This window comes from Eurosta solidaginis, unplaced genomic scaffold, assembly GCF_040869045.1.
Source record: "Eurosta solidaginis isolate ZX-2024a unplaced genomic scaffold, ASM4086904v1 ctg00000027.1, whole genome shotgun sequence".
Taxonomy (NCBI): Eukaryota; Metazoa; Arthropoda; class Insecta; order Diptera; family Tephritidae; genus Eurosta; species Eurosta solidaginis.
The window spans coordinates 143,267-171,232 of record NW_027137063.1 but is presented as its reverse complement, the minus strand read 5'-3'; the positions used below and the strand labels follow the sequence as shown (position 1 = coordinate 171,232).

The 27,966-nt window shown below is 39.8% G+C and overlaps 1 protein-coding gene across 1 annotated transcript in view; it reads right to left on the bottom strand.

The window, feature by feature from the left end:
• Positions 1 to 8,248, bottom strand: part of LOC137236068 (streptococcal hemagglutinin-like) — a 67,009-nt gene extending 58,761 nt beyond the window's left edge. Inside the window, exon 1 of the mRNA XM_067758764.1 lies at positions 11 to 8,248. Within this exon, the coding sequence (XP_067614865.1) occupies positions 11 to 7,811 (7,801 nt within the window). The 5' untranslated portion in view covers positions 7,812 to 8,248. The remainder of the gene's footprint in view (positions 1 to 10) is intronic.
• Positions 8,249 to 27,966: the final 19,718 nt, after the last annotated feature.

Below are 27,966 nucleotides of genomic sequence, written 5' to 3'. Positions count from 1 at the left end.
ATTTACTTACACTTCTTGCCTTTGGCCGCATCATCGTAAACTTGCAAATGTACATCTTCTACACGCACCATCGACGTTTGCGAATTGGATGCTGCAGCTGCTGCCGATGATGCTATTGATGCGGCGGTGCGATTACGACGTTCGAGCCAAGTAGGACGCTGTTGAAGATAGCATTTCCGGCGTTGTTGCATTTGTTGTTCACTTGCTGCCTGTTGTGTGGTCTTTATACTTGGAGCAATCTGTCGCGGCTGACGGTTTCGTTGCACTGCTACTACTTGTGCTTGTGTCGACTGAGTAGATGGTGTTGTTGGATCCAAAGCATGCGCGCGCTGTAAATGCTGATCGAGCGTGCGTTGAGTACAAAAGCTTTGGCCGCATTGAGCGCATTGGAAACGATGCGCACCATGTTCTTCGACAACATGCTTTTCACGTTTAACACGACGAGTAAAATGCATAGGGCAATAAGGACAATTGTATGGTGTTTCAACGGGATGCATAGCAATAATATGGTTACTATAATCCAAATTGCTGGTGAATTTTGGACGCTTGTGACAAAAACGGCAAACTAAGTTTACTTTTTGTGCAGGCGTTGCACCATTCGCTGCTGTTGTGACACCCCCCTGAGGACGCGATTGTGAATGCGGCTGAATCAGTTGCTGCTGTTGTTGTTTCTGTAAGGCTTGCTGACGTGAGCGCAAATGTTGCGCCATACGCATTTTCGGTGAATCAATTTGTTGGTGTTGTTGTAGTTGTTGTTGCTGAAGCATTTGCTGCTGCCGCTGCTGTATTTGTAGCTGTCGTGGGTGTCGTATTACTTGCGCTGCTTGTTGGTGTCGGTGTTGATAATTCGATGCGGAAGGAGTTGATGCGCAGCGTAGAGGACGTCCCAATGTGTTTGAGGGCCGCATTGATGGAGTTGTGGCATTGTGATGTCCCACACGTTGTGTAGATTGTGCGGAAATGAATTGCGGACCGCTCATCTGTAACGCTTGCGGTTGTCCATGTTGCATGATAACGGTTTGTGGTGTTTGTGATAAGTGATATGTGGTGCCGACTTGATGAGGTGTGCCGGTTGTTGTATACAACTGTGCTGTCGTGCTACCTGCTCCTGGTGTACCATATTCTTGCTGCGGTATCACTATCATTATTTGTTGTTGTTGTTGCTGCTGTTGTTGTTGGCACGATTGGCGTTGAATAGCCACCCCTCCATCAGGCATACTCTCAATGTAGTCCTCGTTCGCATCAATAATGGAGCATTTTTCCAACTCAATCGGGTCTAGTTGTTGTTCACGCAGCTGGAGTTGCTGTTGTTGTGGCTGATGAGGATGATGGTGAAGTGATGGCAGATGTTGCTGTTCTTGTGTTGCTATCACATTGGGTTGATACAAATCGGCGGCATTAATGTAATAGGTTGTGGTACCACCACTGGCACCAGGCGCTTCTATAAATGTCGGCGAAAGGTTTGTAAGATCCGCGGATGACGTCCATTGTATTTCTTGTCCCGGAACGATATTGTGTGCGTAAAGATTGACACCCATTCCCAGATTGTGCATCGGCTGAATGGGGTCTGCTGCTTGTGCCAGCTGCATTTGAGCAGCTTCATATGCACAACTGGGCGGCAAGGTTACGTAGTGCTGTTTCTGTTGGTGCTGTTGACCACTTCGAGCGTGGGTCGGCGCGTGCTTCGACGTTGCTACTAGCGTTTGGTTATAAATTTGAGGGCGTTGTTGTTGTTTGCGCTGCTGTTCATACATTTGTTGATGCTGTTGCTGCTGCAAACGCTGCTGTTGATCTAATAATTGTTGTTGCTGCATTAATTGATCCCGTTGTTGCTGCTCGAGTAATTGCTGCCTCATTAGATGCTCCTGATCTTTTTGGTGTTGCAGTAATTGCTGGTGTTTGAGCATATCATCATTATGGTGTTGTTGCCGTTGAAGTAACACTTCGGATTGCGGTATTTGTTGTTGTTGCATGGCTTGTTGCGCTTGTACAACCTCAACCTGAACCAGTTGTTGTTCCATTAGTTGTTGCTCAACAAGGTGAGCTTGCACCAGCTGCGGCTGCTGCTCGTCTTCGATTTCTTTTTGTTTTCGTAGCCGCTCCTCCTCTTCGCGTCTTATTGTCTCACGCTCCGTTGCCTCGAAGTCGTTAAGCAGCTGCGCGAGTGTCGCATTATCGACCGCATACTCCTTCCCAGCTATACCCTCATCTCCCTCAGACGTAGCCAAGCCAGGCGTTTGGGACTCTGCAGCGCATACTAAGGCAATACCATCATTAGCCTCTGAGCTCTCCGCAACTGCTATGTAATGTACTGGGGATGCCTCCTCATCGACCACCTTGCAATTAGAATCTACATGAGCAGGTATTGCAGCGACCTCTGCCACGGCCACCGCTGACGCGCCGCCATTCTTCGTTTTTTCTACATCGTGTTCGTTTTGGCCATTCGGACTTGAGGAAGCAGTTTTTGCAGCTGTTGCTACCAACTCAATGTTCTCAAAGCAGGGTATATCATTTTGGAAACCAATCAACTCGGATTGTGTACTATCCTCTGTGAAACATTCGCCATATTTATTAGCATACTGTTTGCTATAACCTGCGGCTGCTTGTTGCTGCTGGTGGTGGTGCGGATGATGATGTGGTGATGGGCCTACAGATATAGGTGCAGGCAGCGGGGACGGTTCGGACATCTGCCCGCTACTCACACTCCCTGATTCCATGTGTATATGTTGGACATAAGGACTCGAAGCCACAGAGAGACTGCCACCACCGCCGGCCATGCTGCTACTACCCACATTACCTATACCTCCAAGCGGACTTTCGGCATACATGCTGTGCGTAGGTGTAGCTGGTGGTTCGGAAAGTGGTGAGTAAACTGATTGTGCAAAAAAGTCATCTGCGCTTGACGACACTGGTGTATAAATGTGTTGATCTTGCATTTCATTAAGAATTCCGCTCAGTGTTGTTTCCACATCTTGCATCTCACTAAAATTCGTCTCACTAAGTAGTTGAGTGCGTTGCGGGGTTTGTGCGTGTAATGAAGTGTGAGAGGTTGTAGCATGTAAGGGTGAACGTGTCTCAGCTTCTGCTTCAGCCTCGGCGAGTAATGCAACGGTTACCTCACCAGCGGGCAATGTGGCCTGTAATTCGTTGGCCTGCGGCGCCTCAGACTCATCATCAGCTAAATCTGGTGCGATTTCGCTAATAATATCATGTAAGTTTGTTGTTGTAGCACTATAATCATTGTTTCCACTGTTGCTATTGCTTTTCGCTGTACATCCCTTGTGCCCGTTGGGACTTGACCCAGTGCCATCACTGAAGCCCATAAAGTCGCTTTGTTCACTCTCATAGCGACTGTTACCTCCACCATCACCACGCATAAATTGCGTATTCATATCCTTTCCTTGTACTGTGTGTTGTGAGTTGCATTTTGAAGTGTTAATGTCGCCGCCAGAAGCTGACTGTGTTTGTTTGTCGCCGGCAGTCTCCGTTGAGAGATGATGGGTTGAAATTGTTGCTTTTGTACTAGATGTTGTAGCTGCTGTGGCGGCAGTTGATTCCAGATTTAATGCAGTTGCGGATTTACTGGAATTATTTTCGTCGCTACAAGTATTGTTGTTACTATTATGTTTCTTATTATTATGCTCGGCATGTGCAGTATTTTCTTCGCCACACGCCATTAGTTTATCATGCGAAATTTCAGTTCCTTGAATTCCCGTTGTCGCCTGGGGACTTGTCGTTTTCTTTGGCGACGCATACGCTAACACATTCTCCGTTGACACTGTTGGTCCAGCATTAATTGGTGTATTTTGCACACTGGTGTTGGTTGGGCAAAATTTTCTTTTGAATTCAGCAGATAATGCAGAAAGCGGCACGCGTACTATTAATTGATTACGCAATAGAACCGAGACTGGATTGGAATTTGTAGACGATAACGTTGATTTAGGTGAGGACAGCACGGTTTCTACTGCTGTGGCTGCTGATGAAGATTGCACAGAGTCCTTATTTGGCGTCACATTAGATTTCACTGGAGAAGTATGGAGCACAGCCTTTGACGATGTCGACACAAGTGAGGAAAATGTTTTTAGAGACATAGGTGTCGCTGGTGACGTTTTAGTTGGCGCAAATTGTTGCTGAGCTGCATCATCCTTTTTATGCGTTTGTGCTGATGATGATGTTGGCAAAAGTGCTGGAAGTAAAGGCAGCAAAGGCACCAACTGGCTAGGTAAACTTATCTTATTTGTTTTGAGATTATAGGAAGTGGTTGGGAATGTCATTGACGTCGTCGTCGAAACATCGCTCGGTGATGGACGACCCTTTTTATTATTATCACAATTTTCTTTGGTTGACTCCACACAGGTTTTGGCATTCAAAATATTCACATTATCTATTATCATCTTGCCTCCTTTAATTTTGCCAATTGATGGAGGTGGAAGGAGGCGGCTAGTTTGATAGCTGCCTCTTACAGTTGTCGCACTATCATCTTCAGTTGTGTCATGGGTCATACAGCCATCACGACAACAGCTACGCTTTGGACGGTGACGCCTCCGTTTTTGTGGCACTACAGTATTTGGCTCATCACCTTGTGGCTGCGATATATTCCCAGCGCCAACCACATGATAACGTGCAGCAGACATTTTCGAAACCAGAGCACCACGCACAAGTTGAGCAGCTGTGCTAGTTGTCTCACTCTTTGGTGTACATGATAAGCAACCATCGGGACGTTTCTCTTGCACCAGTTTTAAAATGATAGGCATAACTTTGCCGTCACTGCTGCTTGCGGTTGTTGCATTACTTTTGTGTGCCTCTTCCCACATTTTACGTCGTTTCTTAATACGTTTGCTACGACGCTCTAAGCCCGATGTTGTACCTACACTATCTCCGTCTGTCGCACAGGTCTCGGTGAAGCTCATGTCAGCCTTTCCGGTCTCTCTGTAAGTTCCAAAGCGCTTAACCACATCCTGCGTGTAAAGCGTAAGCTGCTCATCTGTTTCTTCTGCCACCTTCGCCTTCTCCAATGCTGCCTGCTGTTGTAGACTTTCTTTCATTTCAGCTTTTGTCCGCCAAGGAGACCTAGTCGAAGATAGACGTTCGATCTCATCAACGTGTAATTTACGTTTGAGTGTAATGCGTGTACTACCATCATCATCATTCGAGCCAATAATAGTTATTGCTTCGAATTCACCCTCAAACGACGTTGCTGCATCGGTCATGGACACATCTGTTGTTCTTTTGTCGTTCGTGGTGCACTGCGCTTGCTCTGCGTTCTCTTTTGTTTCCACTAAGGTGGTTGTAGGCTTATCGCTTAATTCACTGTTTTCTAAACGTCTCAAATGTACAAAACACGAGGGTAACTCTTGCGTTGTCGCTGTAGTCTGTGAACTTTCATTATCAGCTTGTACGTCATTATTTATTGTCGCCGCGCTCTCCACCTCTTCCAAGTTCACGTGTTGATGCATATGCTTATCGAAATATGGCAGACGTGAACGCTCTCGCCATTTGAGACGTCGTCGTCCACGATGCGCGGTCGCATAATATGAGAAGGTTGGTTGTGGTGATGTCGATATAGCTTCTTCCAGCATACCATTGCTGCTACTACCAGTGGTTGAGTCTGTACTTGTTGTGATAGCCGCCGACGCGGGGGTTGCATCATCTTTACGTTCACTAATTAAATGTGTAAGACTAATGCTGCGTCGTATCTGCTTTTTTTTATAATGCATAGCTGTGAAAGCTGCCGCTGCAGCCGATGTGGAAGAGGGGGAAGACGCGAGTAGATGAGCAATAGGACCCTTAAATGTACGTCGTAACTTATGATGCATGTGACGACGCGCAAATGAACGACATTTTGGTGAGGTGCTGTAAGCTTTAAGTGCAGCTTTTGTTACAAAAGCAGACGAGGTGGAAGAGGAGAAGGCAGCATTTGAGGTGGTGTCGGATGTTTCTAAGTCTGTTTGAGTTTCCGTTTCTTTTAAGCGCAAAATCATTTCTTCTGAATGTGTTGTTGTTGCCGCATCAAACTTCATAATTTGGTTGTTATTTATACTTGGACTTTGTGTTGCTGTTGGTATTTTTGTTGTTTCTGTTGTTTGCGGCCGCAGTTCAACTGTTGTCATTAGCGTTTCAACGCCTTTAACATCATCACCATCAACATCAGTAACAGCCACATTATTTTCAACAGCAAATCGTCGTTCGTCAGTTAGCAAACGATGTTCGTGCCTGCCGAAGTATCCCTTGTCTTTGCTCACGTCGTTTGCATTTCTCATACTCAAACTCCAATCCAAACTTGACTTTAAAGTGTTGCCAGTAATAACTGCCTTATTATTATCTTCGATTGCCGCCGCCGCAACCGCTTTAGCTGCATCAGTTTCACTGACAATTATCTGTGAGGCAGCCGCATCATCATCTTTCACAGTCTCGTTGTTGCACGTCGTCGTTTGCTTTGTTGCCGCTAAAATTGGTAAATTACTAATCTCAGGCGCTTCCAATATTTGTTTACTGCTTTGTACATCATTCGCTGGTGCTTCAGTTACCGCCAATCCTGCGCATACCTCCGTCGCCCCAGCCATTGCTCCCAATGTTTGGTTCCACCCCATCGTTATTGCAACTTCTTGACCGCTAATCGGTTTCTCCTGTCTTGTCCTAACATTGTCGACAACATCCATTGGTCTTTCCATTGTGAAGTTAGCAACAACAGCTGGTCGCACCAAATCATTTTCTACATTACTTTGCCACGAAGTGTACATTGCATTTGTAGCCTCATCAGAGATAGCTTTAACAACATTGCCGCCGCCAACGCCGTAGCGTCCAATTAATATATGAGCATCACATGAGTTTGCCGCCGTGGTCGCATCTTCCTCGTTGGCTGTGAAGTAGGCGTGTCGCGTATCCATAAATACTGCTGCTGACGCGATTTCCGCTTCTGTTTCTCTCTGATCTCCTTCACGTTTTTCTCGTTGGCATGCATCATTATGTTGTTTATCCTCCTCACCATCACCTCGTTCTCGTGCACGTTTTGCGGGTTGTTCACAGCTTACGGTTTGCTTTGTTGGGGACGATGTTATGAACGCGGTATTGGCTACAGCATTTGTCTCCGCAGACATAGCGGCGACTTCCAGTTCTAATTGTTCTCCCTGCGCCCATGCCAACGCCTCATTTTTCACCTCAACGCCATTGTTATCACCGACATTGACAGCGACAGTGGCGGAGCTAAGACAATCAACTTCGCACTTCTCCTCTTTCACCTTAACAGCGGGTGAGCAGGATAATTCATTCCCATTCGTTTGATAGGCGATCGGCTTTCTTCGTGTATATTTTCTTCGCGTCGGTGTTGTTGGGCTAACAACATTTAACGCTGGTTTAAAAATAATGTGTGTTGCCAATAGCGACTCTTGATCGACACTACGATCACTACGACCGCTATCCAAAGCCTCCTCAAAATCCAACGTAGTCAAATCGCTGCTGCTTGGTATTTTCGTTTTCGAATTTGTCAGCTCATCGCCTGTTGATGGGTGGTTTAGTTGTATGGTTTCGGAGATTACTATTGAGCAAGAGGTTGGTGCTGTGTTTGCTGTTTTCTTAGGTGGAGACGGCATTGTCGTTGGTCTTGCAGCAGATAACTTGGACTTTTTGCTGTTGTTTTTGTTATTGCTGCTTTCAATGTTATCTACATTATTCGCGCCCAGCTCCGACCCCACAATCAACAAATGTGCAGATTTGTTGTAGTTATCGTTAATTAAATCGTTGCCAATGTCCAACACCGGTGGCACATTCACGCTCAACGCACTCGTCTTCGTCACCGTCGTTCTCTCCAGCATTTCAAACACTGTTTGTGTTTCTTGGTCTCGCCGTCTTTGCCAATTACTTGTATTTGGCTTCGATGCTGATTTCGACGACGAAAACTTTGGCTTACTTTGCGCTGGAGTTTCATGCTGCTGTTTAGACTGCTGTTGTTGTTGTTCCTCTGTTAGTTCTGATGTCGCTCGCGCCAACAGTTCTTCATATTCCCAACTATTCGTTTTATTGAGTAGGGATCGCAATCTAATTTGTACCTTAAGGCATTTACGACGAAACTTGTGGATAATATAAAATTGTGCCGTACATTTTGGACAGATACGTTGTGGCAGTCCATCATTGGATTTTATCTGTAAGTAGAGAAGGAAGATGAAAAAGGAAAATATTATAATGGTTGCTTATTAATGTTCAGTTTGTTCAAAGGCGAAAATGCATTTGGTTAATTTGGTTTGGAGTGTTTTTTTTTGCGTGGAGGGTTGTACACAAATGATTTGCAGTTGATTGCTTGGCTTTTACAGATTATTATTTGTGCTTTGGTCATTTGGTTCTCGTTCGGTTCGAAGGTGTTGAAAATTGCTAAATATTCATATAATAAAAGAATACGTTGCGATGTAGGTAGGAGATAAGGTATAAAAGGGTGTGCAAAAACAAATGACGTCAAAAGCTGAATGCCCAATACAGCAACAACAAACTCCATAGCGACCAAATTATACTACAACTACCATTATTAGCGTACGTACGGCCGACGGTAGTTGTTTCGGCCTTCTACGTAAGCTGAATTTGCCGCAAAATATATTCAAACAATGATTTGCCCTGCCAGCGATTTCGTTTGTTTTTGATACTTTCGATTGGTTTATACTTTTTCATTTATTTTAATTTTTGCTTTTATTTTTTAATCCTTTTTTTATATTTATTTGTAAAAGTGCGCAGAAAAGTATGTAACATTTGTGTCACATGGTCGTAAGAAATAACAGCCTAACTGCTATACTTTTACATAGGACTTGGATTCTTTACTCTGCAGATTAGTGCAGATTAGTAATAAATACCGCCATGAAGCGCACTAGATAAAACATTACATAACTGCGCACTAATGAACGACAATCATGCTCGCTTGACAGTTGGTTCGCAACACACACATTGAAGAAATGAATTTCCTTGCAAAACATGCGATTAGTCTGGGTTGAGTCGCAAAGGAGTATGCGTCTATAGCCAGTTCTGATATCTTTATATGGGTAGGAATGGTCCCTTTTGTTTGAGCATGTCCAATGGAGACCTCAATTGTACTTGTTTATGCCTGAACGGGTACTGCCGGACAGATCTTTTTTGTAATGTTCGATACTTCCTCTTTGTACCCCTTTGGGCACTGTTCGCACACCCTTTTTCTACCCCTATGGGTACTGTCGGACAGATCTTTTCTGTACTGTTCGACACTTCCTCTTTGTATCCCCATGGGAAGTGTCCGACAGGCCCTTTTTGTATCCATACGGGTAGTATCGGACATATTCTCTTCGTGCCTCTACAGACGACAGATTTACACAAGTCTCTTTTGTTCGCCTATGGGTACTGTCGGACAAATCCTCTTTCTACCCGTTCGGAATTTCAAACAAAAGAGATCAATCGCAAACAGCTCTCCTTAGGGATATATCGCACGATTTTTTGCAGGGTTGTATCAGTTTTGAAATGTACGTTCGAGTAAGGTTCGTTTTTGGAGTGTTCTTTAATTAAGAGGTTTTATGCAGCAGTCACAGTGGTATGGTGGTAGCGTGTTCCGAACTCAAAATGAGACCAACACATTGACACCATTTTCTTACAACACACAAAAACTGCTAAGTTTTATGTTTCATTACATTCCACTCGCCTCACACCAACACACAGATTTTGACAATCTGAACAAAAGTATTATTGTTGCTGTAGAGATCAGTCAACCATATAGTTGAGCCATGTTTTGTTCCAATACAAACATTTTTCGAATAGCCACTGAAAAAAACGCATTATTGTGAGCAATGCGTTTCCAAGCTTTTGTCGAGCAACTGTAAACCTATCTATACCTGACATCAATCCATTCGTTATATAAAACACAGTAAGTATTTGCATATTTAAAACAACAATAGTTCATTTGTTTTAGTTGTTCACAAAATGTGACAACGAAATTGAAAACTAACTGGAAGCGTGTCAAATCAAACAGAAGCTGTATACGGTCTAAAATGTATATACAAGTTTGAGACACAAACGATTACATCGTGCTTCCAAGTACATACATTATCATGCAGCGACAAACCAAGCGAAAAAAAGAATGTACCCAAACAAATGACATAGACGATGACAGCAACGAAAGGACAAATGCGGCCATTGTAAGGTAGACTGCAATCAGTTACAGTAGTGCAAAAAGGTAATGACACTCTTTTCTTTATAAATTCATACATGTATATGTATACATATAAAAAATAAATCCTTTGTATATTCTTTTGTTTTAAAAAAGATGAAAAGATCTTTGCTTATTCTTTCGATGCAATTTCATACGAAAGGCGCATCATTGAGATTATCTAAATGTAAATGAAACCAAGCATGAAAAATTTGTTCTCGGTAATATTTTTTTTTTAATAAATTTTTGTGCTAGGAAAATAATATAACTTATTTCAGAAAAAAAAGAAACTATACGATTTAATGTTGTAATTAAGTAATTGTAAAATATTATTTGTATGATAATTACGGTGACCGTCCGTACTTCATTTAAAGTGACAATCCCTATTTCACGCTCTGTCGTTTATAATTAATTACAAAGAAAATTATGGGATGTCCTTTATTTCGGCGAAGGCATTTTAAAGCAACAAACATACATATGTACATATGTATTTCCTTTCAAATACTTGAAGTTGACAACTTTTAAGAATTTCTAACAATACGTTCTTATTGAGCAATTCGCTACCATTAAATAAGTGTCAATAGCGCTTGACTCTCATAACAACTTCATTGTTTATTCTCAAGAGTAGGTAACAGCGCTATATGAATCGCCAAGACGCTGTAAGAAAACATAGGCCAAAGAAATATGCTTTTAAAAATAGAGATAAAAAACTATGACCATTATATTTTTTTTTTTTTGGAAAATTGTAAAACTTGTCAGAGATAAAAAACTATGACCATTATATTTTTTTTTTTTTTGGAAAATTGTAAAACTTGTCAGAGCTACAGCTATGTATATGAAAACAAATAGGATTTTGCCCCTGTTGTTGTTGTTGTTTAACGATAAAGACACTCCAGTAAGGTTTTGGGGAGTGTTATCTATCTTGATGGTTCTTTGCCGGATACAGATCCGCTACGTTGCGGTTACAAAGCACCATAAAGGTTCGAGCCTGACATCTCGAGACTGATTGGTATGACCACATTAAACTTTCTAGGCCATCTCACCTCCCCGCCCGCGTCCATTGCTGCATTACAGTGGAGTATGATAGTAAGTACTCCAGTGGGCCAAATGATCCAACGATTTTTGCAGGGAAGTGACTTAAACAACTATGCAAATTTTTCATTCGTTTGTTTCATTAGCCGTTGAGTGTGCTTGTAATTCTCAACTGGTTAGTGAAATATTCTAAAGACATAGTTGATATTTTTTATGCCAAAGGGGGGTTTTTCAAAGCAAAATAAGGTGGCTCAACCCGCAGCCAATACCTTAGTGCCCCCAGTGCTCGCCCCCAATGAATACATATAAGGTGTAACAGGCGCACAGCGACCTCTCTAAAAATAATAACATAACATACAGTCCACAAAAATAACAAATAATATAAATATATAAAAAACAAGTAAGGAAGTTTAAGTTCGGGTGTAACCGAACATTACATACTCAGTTGAGAGCTATGGAGACAAAATAAGGAAAATCACCATGTAGGAAAATGAACCTAGGGTAACCCTGGAATGTGGTTGTATGACATGTGTATCAAATGGAAGGTATTAAAGAGTATTTTAAGAGAGAGTAGGTCATAGTTCTATGGATGGACGCCATTTAGGGATATCGCCATATAGGTGGACCAGGGCTGACTCTAGAATTTGTTTGTACGATATGGGCATCAAATTAAAGGTGTTACTGAGCATTTTAAGAGGGAGTGGCCCTTAGGTCTATCGGTGGACACCTTTTCGAGATATCGCCATTAAGGTGGGCCAGGGGTGACTCTAGAATGTGTTTGTACGATATGGGTATCAAATGAAAGGTGGTAATGAGTATTTTAAAAGGGAATGGGCTTTAGTTCTATAGGTAGACGCCGTTTCGATATATCGCCATAAAGGTGGACCAGAGGTGACTCTAGAATGTGTTTGTATGATATGGGAATCAAATGAAAGGTTTTACTGAGCATTTTAAGAGGGAGTGGGCATTAGGTCTATAGGTGGACGCCTTTTCGAGATATCGCCATTAGGGTGGGCCAGGGGTGACTCTAGAATGTTTGTACGATATGGGTATCAAACGAAAGGTGTTACTGAGCATTTTAACAGGGAGTGGGCATTAGGTCTATAAGTGAACGCCTTTTCGAAATATCGCCATTAGGGTGGGCCAGGGGTGACTCTAGAATGTTTGTACGATATGGGTATCAAACGAAAGGTGTTACTGAGCATTTTAAGAGGGAGTGGGCATTAGGCCTATAGGTGGACGCCTTTTCGAGATGTCGCTATTAGTGTGGGCCAGGGATGACTATATAATGTGTTTGTACGATATGGGTATCAAATGAAAGGTGGTAATGAGTATTTTAAAGGGAGTAATCCTTAGTTCTATAGGTGGAAGCCTTTTCGAGATATAGCCATAAAGGTGGACCAAGGGTGACTCTAGAATGTCTGTACGATATGGGTATCAAACGAAAGGTGTTACTGAGCATTTTAAGAGGGAGTGGGCATTAGGTCTATAGGTGGACGCCTTTTCGAGATATCGCCATTAGGGTGGGCCAGGGGTGACTCTAGAATGTTTGTACGATATGGGTATCAAACGAAAGGCGTTACTGAGCATTTTAAGAGGCAGTGGGCATTAGGTCTATAGGTGGACGCCTTCTCGAGATACCGCCATTAGGGTGGGCCAGGGGTGACTCTAGAATGTTTGTACGATATGGGTATCAAACGAAAGGTGTTACTGAGCATTTTAAGAGGGAGTGGGCATTAGGTCTATAGGTGGACGCCTTTTCGAGATATCGCCATTAGGGTGGGCCAGGGGTGACTCTAGAATGTTTTTTGTACGATATGGATATCAAATTAAAGGTATTAATGAGGGTTTTAAAAGCGGGTGGCCCTTAGATGTATATGTGAAGGCATTTTCGCGATATCGACCAAAATGTGGACCAGGGTGATCCAGAAAATCATCTGTCGGGTACTGCTAATTTATTTATATATGCAATGCCACGAACAGTATTCCTGCCAAGATTCCAAGGGCTGTTGATTTCGCCTTGTAGAACTTTTTCATTTTCTTCTACTTAATATGGTAGGTGTCACACCCATTTTACAAAGTTTTTCTAAAGTTATATTTTGCGTTAATAAACCAATCCAATTACCATGTTTCATCCCTTTTTTCGTATTTGGTATAGAATTATGGCATTTTTTTCATTTTTCGTAATTTTCGATATCGATAAAGTGGGCGTGGTTATAGTCGCATTTCGGCCATTTTTTTATACCAAGATAAAGTGAGTTCAGATAAGTACGTGGACTAAGTTTAGTAAAGATATATCGGTCTTTGCTCAAGTTTTCGTGTTAACGGCCGAGCGGAAGGACAGACGGTGGACTGTGTATAAAAACTGGGCGTGGCTTCCACCGATTTCGCCCATTTTCACAGAGAACAGTTACCGTCATAGAATCTATGCCCCTACCAAATTTAAGAAGGATTGGTAAATTTTTGTTCGACTTATGGCATTAAAAGTATTCTAGACAAACTAAATGAAAATGGGCGCAGCCACGCCCATTTTGAAATTTTCTTTTATTTTCGTATTTTTTTGCATCATATCATTACTGGAGTTGAATTTTGACTTAATTTACTTATATACAGTAAAGATATTAAATATTTTGTTAAAATTTGACTTTAAAAAAATTTTTTTTTTAAAAGTGGGCGTGTTCTTCATCCGATTTTACTAATTTTTGTTTAGCACATATATAGTAATAGTAGTAACGTTCCTGCCAAATTTCATCATGATATCTTCAACGACTGCCAAATTACAGCTTGCAAAACTTTTAAATTACCTTCTTGTAAAAGTGGGCGGTGCCACGCCCATTGTCCAAAATCTTACTAATTTTCTATTTTGCGTCATATCGTCAACCCATCTACCAATTTCCATCGCTTTATCCGTCTTTGGCAATGAATTATCGCATTTTTTCGGTTTTGCGAAATTTTCGATATCGAAAAAGGGGCGTGGTTATAGTCCGATATCATTCATTTTAAATAGCGATCTGAGATGAGTGCCCAAGAATCTACATACCAAATTTCATCAAGATACCTCAAAATTTACTCAAGTTATCGTGTTAACGGACAGACGGACGGACGGACGGACGGATATGGCTCAATCAAATTTTTTTTCGATACTGATGATTTTGATATATGGAAGTCTATATCTATCTCGATTCCTTTATACCTGTACAACCAACCGTTATCCAATCAAAGTTAATATACTCTGTGAGCTCAAATCAAACTGAATTCCAACGCCTCTACATCTGTCGCCTTTTATACTCTTTGATTTTAACATTCGCATCTTCTAGACGCTTCCAGAATCTACTAGTCCAGTAGCTCTCAAACTTCTCAGCTGTAACTACAATTGCACAATTTTATAGTTTTTCTCATTGCATACTTATAGGAGTATCTCAGATATATGCATGTATTTGTGCATTCACTCTCTGCTGCTCGTACACGTACATGGTACATATATGTAGACGCAGTTATTGTTTCGTTTATGTAGATACATAATGATTGAATTATTGATGTGCATTCACGTCACTGCTTAGCATCGGCTTAGAGACGGCAGCACTCCTTAGTTTTGCTAATGCTCGTACCACTGCCCTCCACCTAAGTCTGATCGTCCCGATCAGACAAATCTCTCGATCTAAACGCTGCTAGCATCGCCAAATGTGCCACTCTTCTACTCCGTGGTTTCTCAATGCTTTGTAAGCGGTAGATGGTATCACTGATCTTCTTCATAACCTTGTACGGGCCTTCCCAACTGCACCGAAATTTGGATGGAACACCTTCCCGCCGGTGAGGGTTGTATAACAGTACCAAATCTCCCGCCAAGAACCCTTTCGAATTATTGTTCTCATGTGCCTGTGTTTCATCGTACTACTCAATACCCTGGTTCATTCCTTCACACTCTGTTGTTTGGCCGATGAACTACTTCGTAGAGCTTGCGCTGGACGGATTTGCTTTGCATAATCAGTATCGTTCCCACGTTTCCCCACAGTAGTGCGCTCTGGCTTGAAACTACCCTCGCATTCTTTCTCGGAAATTCGTTGCTTCGTTTTCCTGCGTCTTTTAGGTTTTTTCAATGCCAGTGTTTCTCTCGCAGGTACCTTTGATTTTGATTTATTTGGCCCATTCGATCTATCAACTTTTGCCTTTGACTTTCGTGGTCTTTGTCGAGACTTTTCTACTAGTACCCGATTACTGCTGAACCCTTTTTCCAAACTAAAGTTAAGTGGTATGTCCTGGTTCTTATAGCGCATAATTTTTCTCCGCATATCGATCCTGATGTCATGGTCAACCAAGAAGTCCACTCCCAATATGACTTCATCAACGATCTCCGCCACAACGAATTTGTGTAGAACCATGACTTTTCCAATTAATACCTCACATACCACTTCGCCTTGGACTTGATTATACTCGCCTGTGACCGTACGCAACCTTGCTCCAGGTAATGACTTTACTCTCCTGTAGACCAAATCAGATCGAATCAAGGAATGAGATGCCCCCGTATCTACAGTCAGTACACGCTCTTTACCATCCACATTCCCTCTGATGGTAAGACTGCTTGAATTCCTTCCAATCTGCGACACAGATATCACAGGACATTCAATAGCCGGGGCAAGTTTTCGTTCTTTACATCCGACACGCTCTTGCTCATTTCCGACAGCTTTGCGTTTACGGCCACCCACATTGTTGGAACTATTAGGACCAAGATCGCAATGGCGTGCAATGTGGCCTGGGTTGCCGCACTTGAAACATTTAATAACTCCGGCATTCTTCTGTTGCGATCCCTTCAGTGCTTCCAAAATTGTGTCTACCCACTCTGGCCTTTCTACTTCCACACGGCGTGCTTTGAAAACTGGCCTACACAGAAGCGACGCTGTTTCCTGAATCATAGCATGCGATACCGTTTCAGCAAATGTTAGTTTTGGATTCGCATATGTAGCCCGCTTCGTTTCCACATCTCATATGCTATTTATAAAGCTCTGAATCTTTACCCTTTCAGTGTATTCCACGGGTGCGTCCGCATTTGCAAGATGGGCCAATCTTTCAATATCTGAGGCAAACTCCTGAAATGTCTCATTTGCTTTTTGGTAGCGGTTTTGCAACTAAATTTGGAATATCTGTTTCCTATGCTCGCTTCCGTAACGTCTCTCTAAAGCGCTCATCAATGTTTCGTAGTTGTTCCGCTAGTACTCTGGGATGGTCTGTAAGATTTCCGCAGCTGGTCCTTTTAAAGCTACGAACAATGCAGCAACTTTATCTTCAGCATTCCAGTTGTTCACTGTTGCGGTCTTCTCAAATTGTAGCCTAAAGACCTGGAAAGGAACAGAACCGTCAAAGGATGGTGTTTTTACCTTTGGATTACTCGTTGAAACTGCTGGGCGTTTTAGTTGCAACTGCTCGATACGTCCTCTCAAAGCATCCACCTCGGCCTCGACTTTTTCTTCAAACTGTAAAATTTTTGTATCTTGCGCCTCCAACTTCGAGGAAATACGTTCTTCTTGCTCTTCCAGTTGAGCAGAGATCTGCGATGATATCTGTGCTGAAATTTGCGCCGACATTTCGGATATCCGTGCCTCTTGTGCTTCAATCTTCGCTGTTATACGGTTCACCTGCGATTCCAGCTGAGATGACATTTGCGACGACATTTCGGATATACGTGTTTCTTGGGATTCCATCTGTGATGACAGTTGAGATGTTATTTCTGTCTTTTGCGATTCCAGTTGGGATGCCATATTTGTGGATATTTGTGATGACATTTCTGTTATACGTGCCTCTTGCGCTTCCATCTTGGATGTTACAGTCGATGTTTGAGCAGTTATTTCAGCCAATATCATGTTCAAGTCTGTGCTGGTAATTGTCTGCGGTGTTTCATTTTTCTCCTCCAATTTGGTTGTCTCATCGCCATCAAGATGAAAGACATACTCTTCCACATCAATTCCTTCTGCTTCCATTGCCTCTCGTAGCCGTGCCTGAAGTTCAAGTTTAACGCCGCTTGTATTCAATCCACGGCTCTCCAACTCCTTCTTTAGATGTTGGATCTTCAATTCACTGAACTTCGCCATTTCCTTGTTGTCCTCTGGAATTTATTCAACAATCCCACTTCTGACACCAATTGTAACGAATTTACTTGCAATTCCGCTTATTTCAAATCTTCTACTAAGGTTCGAATCACTAAACTGTTGAATAAATAACTCCAATTGCTCCAATGCAAATGGCCTTTATTAAAGTACTTCACAATAACACTCCAACTGTGCAAGGAATAGCTTGCTTAATAACCACACTGATTGATAGTAGCTCAATGAAACTCTAATATTCAAAATAATACTGCTATTGCTCGATAGATATCGTCTTAATCGAAACTTCAAATCAAACTGAATTACAGCGCCTCTACATCTGTCGCCTTTTATACTCTTTGGTTTCCTCGTTCGCATCTACACGCTTCCAGAATCTACTAGTCCAGTAGCTCTCAAACTTCTCAGCTGTAACTACAATTGCACAATTTTATAGTTTTTCTCATTGCATACTTATAGGAGTATCTCAGATATATGCATATATTTGTGCATTGACTCTCTGCTGCTCGTACACGTACATGGTACATATATGTAGACGCAGTTATTGTTTCGTTTATGTAGATACATAATGATTGAATTATTGATGGGCATTCACGTCACTGCTTAGCATCGGCTTAGAGACGGCAGCACTCCTTAGTTTTGCTAATACTCGTAACAATAGCCGTGTTTTTTAACACGCGTATATCCGTTTACGCTTAAACTTTATATTAACTGCTAGTCGACAAACTATAAATACACCTCTGAAATTGCTGCGCATAAATTTTGTCCTACTAAATTTCAATACGCATTATACTCAGATGTAACTGAAATATGTGTCTTTGTGTCACCCTCTACACTAATTCTATGTATTCTATGTGTGTCCACAATTCATCGCAACTGATTCAGCTATATGTTATACCCTATGGCCATCAGAGCGTTGCGTCTCCGCTTTTCGGTACACCGTGTTGCTGTAGCTAGTTGTTTAACCACAGCCGCTAGATGGGTCTCCTAAGCATTATCTAAGCGAAGATAGGCGTATTTTAACACGCGCAAACGAAACGTATACGCGCGTGTTAAAAAACACGGCTAATATTATAAATATATATAAGAGAGGGAGAAAGAAAAAGGGGGGGCTCTAGCGACCCAAAGCTCCTAGAAGGTTCAAAAAGTTCATATTAAATAGATCCCGAGATCGTCGGGCAAGTTCCTTAATGGTGCTTGTTACGGGCATGTACCGGATCGATATCGTGCAAAGAACTAGGAATACCAATAACACTCACCAAATCTATTGGAGAGTGCCGTCAATATCAAAAATACTCCCCAAAATTTTCTAGGAGTGTCTTTACCATTTCAAGAAGAAGAAGAAGAAACGAACGACTTTCATTGTGATACCATTTTTTTCGTTGATTTTCCGACAAGGTTTATTATTAGAACAATTTTTTTTTATTCATCTCTTGTCAAACTTGGTTTGGACACAAATCGGTTTTTACGTTATGCCAACTTTCAGTAAGCACGAAAAATTACACTGAAGTGTGCACAACACCTAAACCGGTTTATCTCCAAAACAAAATTTGCTAAGGAATGGCGAAAAATCATTCCAATATACATCAAATCTTATTTTGTGTTTTTGAAGTTAATTTCATTAAATAAAATTAGTTTGATTTAATAGCTAAGGACACACCTACCTCCACGCGTAGGTTCATTTTCTCCTGCTAACGCCCTACTCAGCAGCCAAGTGACTTTCTATCCTAGTTGATCAGCAAAACAGTTCCCAGGTACACCACTGTGACACGGGATCCACATCATCACTGTGGTGCATCAAGAAGTTAGTTCGTTTAGCGAATGGCTGCATTCTATTGCAACCTTTGAGGAATTGCTCTTGCTTTGAATAGCTTTGAACGCTCTTTGAATGTCGAAGTAAATGCAACGGACGTGATATTTTTAGAAAGTAACCATCGGCCAGCCTTCTTTATGACTGTTCGATCTGCCTGAATGGCGCTGCAATGACTGCATCAGTCCTATCGCATGACAGTTCGTCTTGAGCTTACCTTGCCGGTCTATTGGGAGGAGGTTGAGCATAACCTCTTGAGTCTTTGTGGGTTTGGAGAAGTCAAATTGAATTGCTGCCACAGAGAGCTGTAGGAGTCATTGCGTGGGGCAATCGATCCATTCAATAAGAAAAATCCCAGTAGTGGCCATTACATCAGCAGTTTTGTTGGGCATATGTCTAGTCTACATAAGACATAGCAACAAAACAAGTTCATTAAAAACATGCATGTATCTATAAGACTCTAATATCCGCTAAATTTACATTTACAATCTTTACTAGTCCCAAATAAGCAACGAACTCTCAAAGCTTAGACCAAAAAAAAAAAAAAACTTTGCTAAATTTGCAATTACCATATTTGAGATCGCACACATGCCATTACTCCAATGTGAAATGATCTGTTCACATGCGATTAAGCAAATGATCTTTAATGAACTACTTAAACGGCTCAGCCCATGACCACTTAAGCCATGTTAAATAATGTGAATAATTGAATGAATAACGAATTTGTAAGAATTAAATTGAATTGCGGGTTAATTGGATTTAAACGATATTCCATGAGTTTTACGAAACGATTTGTAAAAAAAAAAAACAAAAATAAGAAAATATTTCGTATGAAATCGCATGAAGATCGTGCAAAGTCCATGGCATATAACCGCAGGTGGTAAAAATAGGATCATCCGCACAGCTGGTTTTCATTTTTAAATAGTAGGTACTGTTGTAACTTTGCTTATTATCCTGTTATTTATAATTAATAATACATGTCTTTATTTTTTTTAATTGATATTTAAGTTGTGTAATGGCTTAATCTTAATTGCTTACGACAAGAAATTTCACACAAAATCAACTTGAAGGGGGTCCTTTTCTCAGACTAAGCCAGCACATTTGTTGAGTGCATGTAACTTAACCAATAAGGGGCAAGTAACCGATAAGGACATCCGGCGCATTCATATCTGAGTAAGAAGCAAAGGTGCAATAAAAGTTGTGTGTTTCGCTTGACCACCACGAAATGTGGTGACGAGGCATATTAGCCATGCGTAAAATATTAGTTTAGGAAATTGCGCACAAGATAGATCAACAGATATCGAGCTAAGTTAAGAAATACTTAACCCTCGCTCATTTTAAAGTTTATTGTGGTTCAAATATAGCGAAATGGTTATTCACTGGGTGACGTTCATACGAAAGAGAAATAAAATAATTAAAAAAATTTTTATTTGTTAAACGGTTTTATTGAAAACAATACATACATGAAGTAATAAAAATACTAAAAGCTAGAAAATAATAAGGTAGGTCCTAAGTATTACTCATCACACTCCTCATCAATCTAGGGCGTTGATCAGACAATTAAATAAAAGCCTTCGGCATGTGACATTTCTATAAATTTGAGGCGTAGCATAACCTGATTAGGGTTCAGTGGTCTTATATATGACTATCAATAGAAATTTGACGCGTCAAACGCTTTTATTTAATTGTCTGATCAACGCCCTAGCTTGATGAGGAGTGTGATGACTAGTACATAGGACCTACCTAATTATTTTCTAGCTTTTAGTATTATTATTACTTCATGTAAGTATTGTTTTCAATAAAACCGTTTAACTTAAATTTTTTTTTTTATAATTTTATTTTCAAGTTTTTAATAAATAAATAAATGTAAGGCGCGATAACCTCCGAAGAGATCTAAGGCCGAGCTTCTCAAGTTTTTAGTCTTTACTTAATTGCCTATTATTTCTCTTTCTATTTGGTTCATTTAGTGACTCATTATTACAAGGACTCTTTCCTGACAATTTGTTAGAATCAAAGTCCTCAATACATAATACTTCCAAAACCTTTACTCGACTCTGCGCCACGTATGATTGTCCCTCCTCGAACTCCAAGATATTTTGATGTCATTTCTACCGGACTGTATGTAATATTTTTTCCAAATATGAGCCACAACTACGATTTTTTTGAATATCTCGATCCTTTCGCCACCCACTTTCTATTCTTGTATGTATTCTGTTCCAAACATGAGTCAAATCGGACCACAAATACGATTTTTTTAGTATATCGATCCTTGCGCCACCTAGCGGCGATTTTTTCATAGGTCGCTTTCTATTCATATATGTATTATGTGTTCCAAATATGAAAAAATCAGACCACAAATACGATTTTTTGAAATATTTCCATCCATGCGCCACTTATCGGATTTTTTGTTTCTTATTATTGCATTGTCATCGGGTTCTGAACTATATTCCAAGTTTCAAGCTTGTAGCTTATCGGGAAGTGAACTGTGGCTACTACATGGCGTTCTCATTATTATTATCCTTCAGAGGTCTTAAATAATAACAGTTGAAAGTGATTAGTGGTTAATGCTATTTGTGATTCCATATCGACTGCTGAGTGGAATATCACCCCATCTTGGCTGCCGTTGCGAAAACGCCTCATCTCAGAAAACTTTTGATTAACGTCCTGTTTCAAAATTTGTTTCAAAATTTTGACATTAGCTGTGAGTTTATGAACCAAATTATTTAAAAGTTTTCTGAGATATGATATTTTCGAATCGGCCGCCAATGTAGGGTGATATTCCACACAGCAGTCAATATAGGGTTAAGTACGTAAAGTTTCTGGACAGTAAAGTGCTTTATATACATTTAATTTACATAGTTTTCGCTGTAGGGTTAAGGCTAGCATCGTAATATTTTAATGGGCTATCTCTTGAAAATCTATAATTTTTAATGCGTACTAAAGAAAAGAAGCATAGAAGACTTACAATTTTTAATAGCCGAACAGATAAATAAACATGCAGAAAACGAAGTAATTGCACCTTAAGTGCTCTAACACAGCTGGGTATATAAATTTAAGGGTATAGTCATATTATTGATTGCTGTAAGAGTTGTTAATTGGGCTGATCTTTTAACGCCAACGATAACCAAAAGAAGCGCACACGCAGACATAATAGCTGGAAACAACAACAAAAAACCCGAACTAAAATAAAAATAACAAACATGTATCGACAGACAGGTAAAATGGCAAGGGGGTTATGCGAGTAACAGGAAGGGAAAAGTACTAAAAATTAAGAGGAATTTGAAACAAATAAAAAATGGTGGTTTTTGTATTGTAGTAATCAAGAAGAAGAAGGACAACAAATACAACAACAACACTAATGTGTAACATCAAGCCAACCCCACCTGTTTATTATTCATAATATTGCATTGTATGTCAATTAGATGTTGTCAGTTCAGAGCGTTTGTAACAAGTAATTGATTGTGTTGGAAGAACATGAGTGCCCTCCACCAATCATCGAGCGCTAATTCTCACCGACGCCGCACCAAGCCTAACTGCCGCCGTTAGCTTATTGTTTATATGAATATTTTTTTTTTAAAGTAGGCTGAAGTGTATGTAGGATTGGATATATCCTCTTTTTTGTGTTTTTGAAGTTAAATTAGTTTACTCAGATACAAGTACATACTTCAGTACGTGCATGTATGGACATTAGGGTGGCTCTTCGAAACGAATATATACAAAAATTACAAAAACGACGAATTTGAAACATTTCAAGAGTTCATATTCCTTTAGCCCAGGAACGTTTACGCCTTTTCAAAGCAATTTCTATGTCTTTAATTACATGCTTTTTTAAATGACTTTAATCCTAGAAATTAGTCCACCAAAAAGCAGAGCTACAGACTTAAATAGTATATAAAGGAAAACAGTTTTTCTGCATTCATTGTATTGTAACGAATTCTGAGAATTTGCTGATAATTATACACCTTTTGCTAACGTTCGAATCGCTGAACTGTCTAATAAATAGCTCCAATATTCAGTATTGCACAAGTGGTCTTTAATTAGACTACTTTAGGAACAGTACTTCACAAATACAATTATACTTCACTTATAGTGTGTTTGAATCAAAAGGAATACTGATTCCTCAGCGTGCGCTACTTTTATACTCTCGGTTAACTGACGGTTCGCCCATTTCTCCTAAGGTCTAGACGTTTCACGAACATGCCTTCTAGAACAGTTGTATCTCATGCTTAGTTATATAGCTATAAACATGTATATCTGTAGTTTACGTTTTTTTCTAGCCATGTGTAGCGTGTGTATGCCTGAGTAAAACCTTCAGCTCTTAGCTGCCGGCTACATATATGTATGTGAAATAATCGCTCTGCTTCAAGCTGCGGGTTATGTACATATATGAAATATTCTCCATTGCCTTGTACATAAGTGCGGCTGCTTGCTTTTTTGTTCTTGTGATTATTTACTAACATCATAGTGATACCAACCATTGTCAAAAAAAAAATTCGCAAAATTAAACAGAAGTCGAAAGCGTTTTGAAACTTTCACGTCGTTAGAATCAAATTTAATGAACTACAAACCTGCGTACTTGGAAAATTTCTACAAATTCATAATACAAATTTTGCGCGCAGTTGAAATCTTGGCATCTCTTTTATTTTAGAGCTTTTTTATTGTTTGACCAATTTTTGTAATTTTCAATGCATTTGAAAGAAAAATCTGAGAGGTTATTGATAACAAGTGAGAGACAATTTCGTCCACAATAAATGAATTAGCGTAGACCAAAGCAATATGAAAATTCACCCTTTTTACGATTTCAAGCTCCTTTTCTTGCGCAAACTCTAAATGCTTTTGATTGGCATAAAGTTTTGCACATACAAATTTTAAGGCTATTTCAATAGTGCTGGGGTGAGTTTGAGAATTGCAACACTTTGGAAAATAACGACTACCCTAATGCACAAAGGTACAATGAAATATATAATTATTATTGTATTAAAAGATGATGTACCAATTGAAAACCACACAAGCAGATTAAGGTTGTTGTTTTGTTTACCAGACTTAATATAGAACGATGGCTGAGAATTAGCTTGAGGTAAGAGCAATAAATAAACAAAGGATGAATAAATAATAAAAAAATCGAAAATAACTAACAATAAAAAATTAGTGAACATAACATAAGAGGGTTAAAAAATAGCAAAGATGTTTGTTTAAGAAGGGTGAAGGTGAAGGGTGCTGTTTAAAGTTGATTAGAAGCGAATGCAAATAAACGTTTTCAATGGCAGACGAAAAAGAAACATATAAATATCCCTGGGGAATACTTGAGTTAAAGCTACTATAACTTGAATGTAGGAGGATACCCTTAAAGTTAGAAAAACAAATAAAACACAGGGTGTTCCATATGCAAGAGCATATAAGGTATTACTGACTTTGGGAAGTGCCCAAAACTCTATAGTTATGTGCTTTTTTAAGGTAGAAGTCTTTCCGAGATACCATAATAACATAGAGTCAAGTAAAAATTGCACAGGGTGACCCGTACACTTAGATATCGAACAAAGCACTTTGAGGAGCCGGTGCACTGTAAGTGATGCAAAACGAGATTAGCGATATGCTTCATAATGACCATCTTTTAAAATCACAGCAGCGGAGGAGGTTCTAGCACTCCTTGCATTTAAAACGGGAAGTACAAAACTGGCAATTTCTTGACCTTTGCATAAATGATCTTCATGAATAGGAGGACCATATATGTATGCATGTATGAGAAAATCCTTTTTCTCTGTGTTGAAAGATGATAGAGTTTATACACAAAAAACATTTATTGGTAGATGTAGGAATAGGAAGTGCTTGGCACAAACCACAACTCTGTTTAAATATTACTAATTTGGTAGAGTTACCATTAATAACTATTCTGATGACTTCCTGTGCGCCTGAGCACCGTTAGTTTTCAGATTTGGTAAATTTAAATAAATTGATTTCAGGTATTTTTGAAACGCGTCTTTCCAGATCGATCAACGAGTCATTTACTGAGAACTATGTGTCAGCTCATTGTTGATCTCTTCCATTCGGAACCCTATTCGGTATACTATAAACCACTGTTATCTCTTTATCGCATAGTTTTAAACTGTAGGTGATATTAACTGACACAAAATGATTGAACTTTAATAACCAGTTCAGTGCAGTGCACACTGTACATTAGATTATTAAGGCCCACGCTATACTCATGGAATTGAAAAGCAACACCTCATGTCGCAGCAGGAGTTTTTAGGAGGCGCAAGTAACGATAAAGCAACTAATGCACGTTTATATAGCAAACTGCTAAAGTACAATGAAATATTTTGAAACAGTTTACACCGGATACCTCTCAGAGCTCTAGGGTATCAGGCACTGTCAATCCGCTCAGATATTTGAACTCAAGTAAATAGATAGAGGGACCAGATTGTCCCAGCGTCTTATAAATTAAATATTACGAGCCGGACCCGTGCGCATCTTGCGCAACCAATATAAATGTCTCTTGTCAAATATCAACAGAAATCAACTGTTTATCAATCAATTAAAACTTACAACTTGCGCTTCCATCTAGCGTAGGGTAGCAACTGCCGGTAATGCAGTGCAAATATTCACAATAGTGCCGTAGTACAAATACATTTCTTTGTGTGCTCACAGTCGTTTATTTTTAACAAATTATTTTAATAAAATATAGCTAAACAAAAGCACTACGACCAAAATTGCACAAAGCTCGCTAATAGCCCTATCTTTGCAACCAAAGCTTTATTTATAGATTTGGATTCCAAAAAAGAGCGAAAAAGGGACCCGTACATAAAAACAGCAATTAGAAATAATATAAATGATTTTTCCAATATTCTCTGTTCGCTAAGACACGAGTTGGTGCATTCACCTATTTATAGTAAGTGGTGACCAGTAGTGGAATTCATTAACTTTTTTAACCACATTTTCCATCGCTTTACTTGTCAATCGCTAACCATAACGATTTCGTTATTCAGTAACTATTTTGTATCGATATTTGTTTATCGCCGAACAGCTGTTTTGTTAAATAAACGGCAAGTAATTTGGCTGCGTTAAAAATCACGAAATTAATTTCTGGAAATTTTAGTTAAAAAATAAAATCGGAACTTCAATTAAATACTTTCAAACACGAAAATCTGCTTTACATATTTATAAATCAAATGGCATTTGAGTACTTGGCGTACGTTTTATCACAAGATGAACATTTCGCTCCACTTTTTGTCGCAAATAGTCCACCATCTGACTTAGCTGCTCTGCTGTGGGACGGCTTCTTCTTTGAGTGCTATTACTTGTTGGCGTCATTCAAATTTAATGTGAGAGAAATATGAAATTAACCCAGACAGCCCTAATGTCCTATATGTAGGACAGCAATTTCATATCGACTCACGCACGCGCCAGATGGCCAGGAAATAACGGGAATGTATTTTTACATGCAGTAGAAATTGCGCAATAGAGTTAGTAAGTGTTTACAGTGCCTCAGTGAGAAAAGTGCTCATTGTCTTATTCAGAAAATTACTAATTTTGAAAAATGCAAAATTATAACATACGATTTCAAAAGTGAGTTAAAATTTATATGATAAAATTTTACAAATATATTTTTTTATTAAAAAGTTATAGAGAAATAAATGAGTTTTCAAATGTGTAAAATTATAGCTAAATACATTGAAAATTAGTTAGTAGTAAAAATGAGCAAATGCTTGAGTCCTACATATAGGACATTAGAAAGATAGGTGTCTACAAGAACTATTTTTTTGCAGGGGTCTCTCGCTTCATAAGGTTCTTGTTTTGTTGGAAAATGGTGAAGAAAACACTGGCGACATCGAGGAAGTGGTTTTGTTTCCTCCAGTTAATGTAAACGACGATAATTCTGGTACTGAGGAAGCTTTTGGCGTAAATAATTTTCCATCTGCCCAACTGCAAGCGCCAGCAGAAATAAAATTTAGTGCAGCCGGGCCTGAAAGCTCAACCGATGAGTCGGACGATAATATACCGTTATATATGTACAACAACCGCATTTCATTTACATGTATAACTCTAACATGGGAGGAGTGGACCGTTCAGGGGCAAAAAGTGGTACCTGCCTTTGCTAGCCCACTGCATTGATATGGCGCTCCAAAACGCTTGGATCATACATCGCGAACGAGCCGGAAGTTTTGACCAAATGAGCTTTAGGCGTGCAGTGGCTATCATGCTGCTGACTACCCATCGAAAGAAATCAACCTACCAAAAAGGCCATGCAAGTTGCTCCAAAGAAGCCGAGATTCGCTATGGATCATCTTGTAGAGCCACAGGAAAAACAAACCCGATGTGGATCTTGCCATGTGTACAACGCAATATTGGAGTACATACCAAGTGTTTTGTAAACTTCCATGTCAATAAATAAAAACATGTTTTTATCTCTTATATTCCTAATGTCCTATATATAGGACACCTCTAAAATAATAATAAATTTTTTTTTTTAAGTATCAGAGTCTCTTTCTATAGCGCTTTTAAACAGAAATTTCCAAAAAAATCAAAAGTTTTCGCCTGAGTAACTTTTAGGGTTATCTGGGTTAATACCGTATTTACTTACCTTTTGTTAAAATAGGTAAAAACTTGCACAATAATGACTTTTAAAAGCAGTTAGTATATGGAATTTATTTATTTTTGGCATTCCTTTTGTGTTTTTCGCATTTTTTAAAGTGAGTTAGTGAATAGTACACTCGATTGGGCAAGCGACAAAATCGTTAATTAAAATCTCGACAAATCGCATCGTTATAAGTTAGTGAATCCCACTACAGGTCAGACCAAATAACACAATCGATGCATACACTATGGGGACCACCCTGTTGTGCTTGATTTGTGTTTATTAAAATCAATTAAAGTATGAAAACAAG